At 35.6% G+C, this 9577-nt stretch overlaps 2 protein-coding genes across 2 annotated transcripts; both read right to left on the bottom strand.

Moving 5' to 3' along the window:
* Positions 1-736: 736 nt before the first annotated feature.
* LOC132170080 (ubiquitin domain-containing protein 7SL RNA2-like) lies at positions 737-1558 on the bottom strand. The gene has a single exon (XM_059580988.1). The coding sequence runs from the start codon at positions 1556-1558 to the stop codon at positions 737-739; it is 822 nt and encodes a 273-aa protein (XP_059436971.1).
* Positions 1559-4153: 2595 nt separating this feature from the next.
* LOC132172832 (ubiquitin domain-containing protein 7SL RNA2-like) lies at positions 4154-4963 on the bottom strand. The gene has a single exon (XM_059584399.1). It carries the CDS (start codon positions 4961-4963, stop codon positions 4154-4156), a length of 810 nt encoding a protein of 269 aa, XP_059440382.1.
* Between the last annotated feature and the right edge of the window lie 4614 nt (positions 4964-9577).

The following is a 9577-nucleotide window of genomic DNA, read 5'->3' as shown; positions in this document are numbered from 1 at the left end:
CTTCTATATAGTGAATTGATTTCCTGAGTTTGGCTGCCCCGGAGAGGTTTTACATTTAGAGAGTTCTCTAAATGGTTTCCTCTTCGTAACCAAATTTCTGTGTTCTTGATTGCATATTTCATATCAGTATTTGGTTGATTTTTTAACTGCTAAGTTAGATCTGTTTTCTGGATATTTTCTGTAAAACTCCTAGACGTGTGAGTAGGTGATAATTGGAGTCGTTTTAGAATTTTCACATTACTTAGAAAAAGTGAGCTATCGAATATCCTGGCAATCGGGGGAAAATTACCCATCAATAATTTTTGAAATCCTAGTCATCAAATGTGATTCAAAGGTCAATATGTCACCATGTGTCCCATTAATAATAAAATCATAAAATATTATTTAAATTTCAAAAAAAAAATTATAAAAAAAGACACAAAATAAAGATAAAGCAAACTGATAATATTATTAATGGAAAAATCTCATTATTCTAATACAACTTTTCCAAATTTATAGTGAAACCCTAAAGCTACAAAAGGTAGAAATATTCTAAGACAAAAGGGAAAATATAATAAGTATATATATATATGATAATACTTAACGTCAAAGGCAACCCAAAGATGGGAAATAAAAAAAACAAAAAATTAGAGAAAGTTATTAAGCTGAAGGTCTTCCAAATCACAATCTGCCAATCAGTCTCCTCTTTTTTTCTTGTACATCAATCTCGTTGGCATTCGGCACATATACATAGAAATTAACTAATTAACCTTGGACGCGATGGGTGGTCTGGCGCCATCAATGTTACAGTTCCATTGAATATCTCTATGGTATCACCTTGCCTAACATTGTGCCACCGAAATGACCTATTGTCATCCATCACATCCTGCTTGTAAATGAAAAAATAACCCTCATGTGGAAGAGGAAAAAGTATCCTCTTCTGCAACATCTCCAGCTCCTTCCTCAACTCCCCAACATTATCCAAATCATTCACCTCGACCGGAATCTTCTTCGTCCCGCACCTTGTCAGCACCATTATGTCTAACTTCTTCGACCCTCTAAAACTAACGTCAACTTCGGAATTGTTCAAAAACTCATAATCACGTAAAGGCTTATCGTCTTGTAATTCAATACCGTTTGAATGAAGAACCAACTGATCAATAATAGCTTCAACTTCCAATTCTTTTATCTTTTCCTTTAACTGTCCAATGGTGTCGTTTACGTCCATTTTTACAGGGACATAAAATTTGGACTTTGGGGTCTTTATGTTGACCTGGATTGTCTTGGACATCGATAAGTTGTCAATCTCAACAATGGCTTTATTGGGTTCAGGAGAAACAATGGCTTTATTGGGTTCAAGAGAAACAATATTGAGCTGAATGTGTGCGTTTTGGAGGATTTCACATTGCCCAACATTGTGGTTGTCTTGGAGGACATTGCCATTGAAGATAAGGGTTTGGTTTGATATGGGTATGGCTTGGTATTTTTGTATCTTTTCTTTGATCTCTAGGACAGTGTCAAAGAAACCCACTTCAATGGAGAATGAACCTCCTTGCTGTAGCTCAAAAATCACATCCATTGTTGGAAAAGAGAAATCAAGCAGGCCAGGCCACCAAGAGAAGTCTCAGATATTATCAATATATGTCTAGTCTCAATAAGGAGAAGACAATGTAGACCATCTTTTAAACCAATTGAAATTCATGCCATATGGGTGGGGTACGTAGTTACAATCCTATATTTGCTTGTTAAATTCATGAAAATTTCTTCCCATGCATGCTTCCAACATGATTCGCAAAAAATTAACACTCACAATGAAAAAAAATAATAATTAAAGAAAATAATTTTTAAAATGGACCAATTAAATGGGCACTTTGCATGACTTCACACACATATTGTTTAATTGCTGTAAAAATCATTTGTTTATCCTTTTCGATCGTCCGACTATTTCTAAGCCTAGTGAGCAAATACGAACAACGCCCAGTCCGCAATAAATTTTCAAGACTAAATTATTTTGGTCAAAAATATTTTATCATCCTTTTCTTTTTAAAGTCACAGTAATTTTTTTATACAGATTTAATTAACATTGTTCACAAGGATATATATGGATCCTTGCAATTGGCGACGCCCTGTAGCCCCCTTAAGCTCTCTATGTGGGACGACTATTCGAATTGAGTGTAATTTGGATAACCAATTGTAAGGGGGTTTGGTCCTAATTTACCAGACCCTCAATATGATTGAATAGTTGGATCAATTCAGTTAGTGTCTCAGTCCTCTTGTAGTCAAACGCCTACTAGTCGAACGCCATAGGTTAAACAGGAATAGAAAACTGAGATGATCAAGATCCACATAAATTAGTTGTCCAAATTGCTAGAAATTTATATAGCAAATGAGAGAGTTCATATAAAAGCCACATGTCCAAAAAAATTTTAAGTTGTCTAACCACCTACCTATTCATGTGGGCCATATGAGTTCTCTAGAAATTTGGGCAACTATTTGTTGTGGATCCAAATCCACATGCTATACTTCAATTTCACTCTGATGATGTGGTAGTGCCCATTAACCCTTGATTTTTTTTATTTTTTTTATTTTTATATATATATATATATATATATATATATATATATAATAAAAACTTATCCAATAACGATGTGGCACTGCCACATCAGCCTAATAAAATTGGTTGAAATAAAAGTGTGATACTTAAGATTACTCTATATCGTATACCATAGGTTAAATACCTCTCATATACCACCAAGGTGGTAGTCGAGTTGGTAATGGAATTCATTTCATCCAAGTGGTCGCGTGTTCGAATCCGCTTGCGGTAGTAGATGTGTGAACCAGATGCTATTTTCAAGGGGCTTTACCGGCTTGCACGTTGGTGGGGTTATGGTGACGGGCTAGCCTTCCCCGGCAGTAGCTATGGCTCAAACCGGACATTCCACAGCGGGTGGGGACCCCGATGGTAACGCCCAAGGGGAAAAATTACACTGGTCGCCCCTTCCCACCCTTTTAATTTTAAAAAAAAAATACCTCTCATATGGGGAAATGAAGTTGGGATTTTAGTGTTTCTTTATTACACCAGTCTGTTGAATAAGGGTGAAGAAACAAAAACCTAAGAAAAAGATAGTACCCAATCATATGAGTGTGATAATACTTTTTATGTAGAAATCCTGGTCGAGTGTTCTATACATATGGGCTGCATTTACTACAACGAGTCATCCTGTAGTATAATTGCTAAAGTATTGACTAAGTGATTAAATTTATCTCTTCCTATCAGCTTAAGCTTTTCGGATAACTGATAATTTAATATGGTATTAGAGCCAAAAATCACGGGATCAAACCTTGACTCCGTCAAATTACCCCTATTTAAATTAAATGTTCCACGTGTAAGGGTGAGTGTTAAAGTATTGATTAAGTGATTTAATAGTATGAAACATGTTAAAAATAAGTTGTTGTATTTTATTGACTCAATCAAAAAGATAATAAAAACTTAAATGAATACCAAACAATAATCAAGAGAATATCCCCTTTAATACCATTTCGTATTAAAGGGCGTGTTAATGATTGCCAGTGTTGATCGTTAGTTGGGAAGTCTGTATGCCGAGAAGAATTAGCCGTAAAATGATTTTGACTAACAGATGGGTTTTACTAACTACTGGTAGTTTAATGGGTGCAACTTGTACATGAGTGGTATTTCGAGAGGAAAAAAAAGGTAAGTAACCATTTAACCCTATAAAGAGTAATATTGTTTAATAAACGTTATATAACTTTCACACAACGTGGGGGCGGGGGGGATGATTTTCCCTGAATATACTAAATAGAATTACTCATAAGTAATAATTATGATACTCTTCACAGGTTAACATTACTTGTTTTAAGTAACATCTGATGTTAGCTATTAAATAGAAAAAAAAAAAAAAAATTAAAAATACGCCAATTCAACCTATGTAAAATAGACATAATAAATAAGTATGAAGAATAGAATTATTCTAAAAAAAGATACGTAGCTGATTGCTTCATGTTTCCAACACATGTGAAACTAATTGGAATATTGCTTCTGTTTAATTATTTTGCTTGACTTCCCAAGCATCTGTCCACATGGACTCTCTAAATTGCATCCGGAAGTAATTCTAGCACATAATCATTGGAACAAAAACATATGATCGATCGTGATTCATGAACCGCCGGTTACACTCCCATTGAAGATTTCTATGGTATCACCTTGTCCAACATGGTGCCACCGAAACGACCGGTCGTCATCCATCACATTCTGTTCGTAAATGAAAAAATAACCCTCATGCGGAAGATGGAAATGTAGCCTTTGCTGCAACTTCTGTAGCTCCTTCCTCAGCTCCCCAACATTATCCGATGCATTCACTTCAATCGGAATCTTCTTCGTCCCGCATTTCGCCAACACCATTAGCTTTAACTTCTTGGATCCTGCCATAGTCGGACCCGGCCGTGCTGCTGTGGAATTCGTCGGTGACCCTTTGAAACTGACGTCAAGATTCGAATTGTCGGAAAGGTCATAATCGCGTAACGACCTATGGTCTTGTAATTCAGTACCGCTCGAGTGAATCATCAACCGATTAATAGGTAGATCTTCCATTTTTTGTGTCTTTTCCTTTAACTGTCCAATGGTGTTGTTTATGTCCATTTCTAGAGGGGCGTGAAATTTGGACGTTGGGGTCTTGATGTTGAGCTGCACTTTCGAATTCTTGAGCAGTGATAAGCTCTCAATCTCAACCGCGGCTTTGTCGAATTCGGGAGAAATAATGAGTTGAATATGTGAGCTTTGGAGAATGTCGCAGTGCTCGACATCGCGGTTGTCTTGGAGGACATTGCCATTGAAGATGAGTGTTTGGTTTGATATGGGTATGGCTTGGTATTTTTGTATCTTTTCTTTGATTTCTAGGACAGTGTCAAAGTAACCCACTTCAATGGAAAATGGCCTTCCTCTTGGTGGCTCAAAAATCACATCCATGGTTAGAAAAGAAGAGGTGGGGTGTGAGTCTCTTTTTCTACGACCGACTTTGTATATATGTGAGAGTTTTTGTAAGGTGACACAATGTGGATGGCGAGATTGTTGTAACAATTTCCGATATTGTCTAACTGAAACCCTATATGCATGCTGATAATTCTCAATCAAATCTTGATTATAATTTACGTTTTCGAAACTTGGGATAGTCTCGAAGGAAGTTACGGATTTTGGTTCAGACTAAACGAAAGATATGTCATCTAGATTTTCTAATCCTGCAGGCAGATTTTCTGGAAAGATATATTTCGTACGGTTATATTATTTTTACATGTAGTTTGATTACCAAAATAGCACCCAAAATTTTCAATTTAAAAAAAAAAAAACAAAAAAAATGCTTGCTAGAGGTTGCACGTGTTAAATTTTAAAAATTTTAATTATCTAGGTAGATCCGCCGTGAATGCGCCCTTTGTTTCCTGAGAAGTGCTAGAGAGCAAAACAAATGAATTCAAAAAAAATTTCAAACTGACGTGGCAGAGATTTTTAAATTAAAAAAAATGCAATTCTCTTTCTCTTGTCTGCCACTCATGGTCTGCCACGTCAGTTTGAAAATTTTCCTCAGTTAATTTGTTTGGCTTCTTAGGACGTCTCTTGTTGCCCACCCTCACCATTGAGCTGTAGGTTAAGATGGTGAACAGTAACTTTTCTAAACGATATGTATTGAATAATTGAAACAATTCATGACTCACGAGACATGCAGACAACAACAAATGTTGATTTTGGACTTCTTATTGAATTTTGCTTTAAACGATTCATAAGTTTAAACTTTAAACTATGCGTTTTTGTAGTCGCTGAAAGAGAAACATAAAAATTTGTGGGTTCTTGAATTTTGTGAAAAATAACGGTGCCGTCTAAGCCAATTGTCAATTTGTCAAAAAGTTTCTATTTCAAATCGTGCCCATCTAATTAAAAGTGTCAATTCAAATCGTATCGAGAAATGAATATAAAACTATAAGTCAATTTTAACTTGGATTATTTAATTAAACGAATAAAACTAATATTTTAACAATTCTCTAATACCACAAATATCTTAATGTTGAACAAACTTTATTAAATTTTTATCCGCCTGTGATGGACAGAAACGGCCGCCGCCCACACGGGCTGCCGATCTTCTAGCTTGAACAGCGGCTATTCACCGGGGCTACCCAAAAAACAAAAAAAAAAAAAACGGGCGGCAGCCCCACACAGGATGCCTGTCGTTTGGCCGGAGCGCCGGCCCTTGGTAGCTGGCGCATGAGGAACGGCGGCGGCGCATGAGGAAGAAGAAGATAGGTGGTGGCTAGGGTTTTAATATTTTCCAAGTTGGGATTAAGTTTTCCGGGTAGGGTTTTTAACCCATAAGGAAACCGGGTCTAGTGTTTTTTCGGCCATTGGGTGTGGGTTTATTTTAACCCAAGCTTAATACAGTTAAAAACAAAAAAAACAAAAAAAATTGGTTTATTAAGTGGGTTAACCCGATTGGGCCAACTCAATACAGAAACCAAAGGCTGGCCCAATAAGGAAGCCCAACCCGATAACCCATTTAGTTAACAAAAAAAAAAAAAAAAAGGGGGGGAGAAAACTGTTTAGGGCTCTTATGGAATTAGAACCTAGGCTCTTAAGGTTAAAGGGGCCTAAGACATTCTAGTATTAGGCCATGTATTTTCATAAGCTTTTATATTGCAATTTAATATATGTTATCATTTAAATTATTTAGCAATGAAATTATTATTTCTTTAATGCATGGACTTAAGATTAAATTTGTTCTTTTATTGTTTAAATAAATTGTTTGATGTCTAGACCTGAGAATAATTAACTAAGCCACATATGTTGGTAAATGTTTATGCTACTATCCAAAATTGCAATTGGAAAGCTCTGACAAGGCAAGTCTTGAGACTTAAGTGTGCCATTGTACGCCCCCCCCCCATTTACCTGAAACACTATCTGGTTGTACTTTGAAAAAATACTGTTTACCCATTGACATGTTGGTTTTGTCTTTTATTTTTGAGAACTTTATTTTGGCATCTATACAATTATTGGATGTTAATGAAGTAGTGATTATTATAATAATTTTGGTAGAGCCACAGCATCTCGATCTTATAATGATAATTGCATCAAGATTATATATGTGAACTTCATAAAGAAAATTAACATCATGTTGTAATTAATTCATAAATTTAATTTGCCAATCTCCACATGGACGTTTTTATTTTTTTTTGACTTAATTAGAATAAGATAGTAAATTTAACATTGAAAATAAAACTTCTCTTAAGCCCACAGGTACGGAAAATTTTATTTATTAATGCTAAATTTATTAGTCTGCTTATTAATAAAGAATAAATTTCATGCGTGATGCAACCTTTACCCATAGGTAGGTTGAAATTTATTATTAAATTAACATTGGTTAATTTAAATAAAGTTATTTCATAGCATTAAAGTATTTTATTTGGTTATTGCAGCTATTCCTTCTGCTTTAATGGATGGAACTTTTCATGTTCCAATGCTTAATGTTAACAATTTTACTAACTGGAAAAAAAAATTATTTTTTACATTGGGATGTTTGGAGCTTGACTTGGCGCTCCGTGTGGACGAACCACCCGCCCTCACGGAGAAAAGAACCCACAAGAGATTGCTAAACATGAATGGTGGGAGCGATCTAATCGCTTAAGTCTAATGTTCATGAAATCTCATGTCTCTAAGAGCATTAGGGGTTCTATCCCTGAATGCACTAAGGCTAAGGCATTCATTAAGGCAGTTGAGGAACAATTTGTGAGTTTCGATAAGGCCTTAGCCAGCACCCTAATGAAGAAGCTATCAAGCAAGTCCTTTGATAATTCCAGAATTGTGCGTGAGCACATTATGGAAACGAGGGACATGGCAGCTCAACTCAAGTCCCTAGAGATTGATATATCTGAGTTATTCTTGGTTCATTTCATATTGAACTCTCCCCCCCTGAGTATGATCCTTTTAAAATATCCTATAACGCACATAAGGATAAATGATCAATAAATGAACTTCTGACCATGTGTGTTCAAGAGGAGGAGAGGTTAAAACATGAGAAGCCAGAAGGTGTTCACATGGCTTATTCATGCTAAGGGAAAGACCAAGAGAGGCAAGCATGCCCAAAAATTCAAGAAGGAGAACAAGGTGTCAATCAAGAAAATTGGCAAGAAGGATACTTGTTTCTTCTGCAAGAAATAAGGGCATATGAAAAAAGATTGCCAAATGTATATAAAGTGGTTCGAAAGAAAATGTAATCTTATATCTCTAGTGTGTCATGAATCTTTTTTTTTTGAGGCTCCTAATAATACATTGTGGATTGATTCGGGTTCTACAATCTATATTGTCAACTCAATGCAGGGTTTTCTCACAACACAGCAAGCAATGAACAACGTGTCTATTCAGGAAATAAACTGTTTTCACAAGTAGAAGCTGTTGGGACTTTTAAAATAATTTTGAAATCTGGATATGTTTTAGATCTTGAAAATGTATTTTTTATTCCAGAATTTTCTAAAAATTTAATTTCTGTTTCCAAATTGGATACTGTTGGTTTTGGATTTTGGTTTATCAATTCAACTTTCGGTATTTTTAAAGGTGAACAATTGATTGATGGTGAAATAAAAATTGATGGTTTATTCAAATTTGATCTAGATCCCAACTTTGAAAACAACTATTTATCATTGCATACTAATGTTGGCATAAAGAGGAGTCTAATGGATCAAAGGTCCGCTTTGTTATGGCACAGGAGATTAGGACATATCTGCATAGAGAGAATCAAATGGTTAGTGAATGATAGAGTTCTAAAAACTCTTGACTTTACAAACCTTGGTACTTGTGTGGATTGCATAAAGGGAAAGCAAACCACCAAGACCACTAAAGGTGCCATAAGGAGTTCTGAGATTCTTGAGATCATACACACTGATATCTGTGGACCTTTTCCTACTCCATGCATAAATGGTCAAAGATATTTCATATCTTTCATTGATGACCATACAAGGTTTATGTAGGGGTGAAATAGCGGTTGCGGTTAGCGGTTAGTGGCTAAAACCGCTAACCGCAACCGCCTAGGCGGTTAGTAAATTTTACTAACCGCCTCCGCTAACCGGGTAGCGGTTAACCGCCTAGGCGGTTAACCGCCCGGTTAGCGGTTAACCGCTTTGGAATAACCGCTTTTTTTCTAACCGCTTTTTTTGGGCTTTTTTCTTTGGACCGATTTTGGGCCGGGTTTGGACCGGGTTTGGGCTGGTTTTGGGCTCACTTTAAACATTTTTTTTCTCATTTTAAACATTTGTTTTTTCCCTTTTCATGGCCATTTTAGCATTAAAAATTGCTATATACCAAAATCTTGTTGGCCACCTTCTACAAATCTACACATCATATAATATACAAATAAAATTACAACAAAATCATCACTTCACTTGTAGTCTTATACATAAACTCACAAGCAAGTTCATAAACTCACACATAGAAATAAAATAAAACACAAACAAATTCATAAACTCACAAGCAACAAAAAAACCTACATATATGGTTAAACTTGAAGCTTGAGGCCCATTTTAATCAACCAAAAAAAAGTCATAAACT

Source organism: Corylus avellana, chromosome ca2 (assembly GCF_901000735.1).
Source record: "Corylus avellana chromosome ca2, CavTom2PMs-1.0".
NCBI lineage: Eukaryota > Viridiplantae > Streptophyta > Magnoliopsida > Fagales > Betulaceae > Corylus > Corylus avellana.
This window is presented reverse-complemented; position numbering and strand designations above follow the sequence as displayed.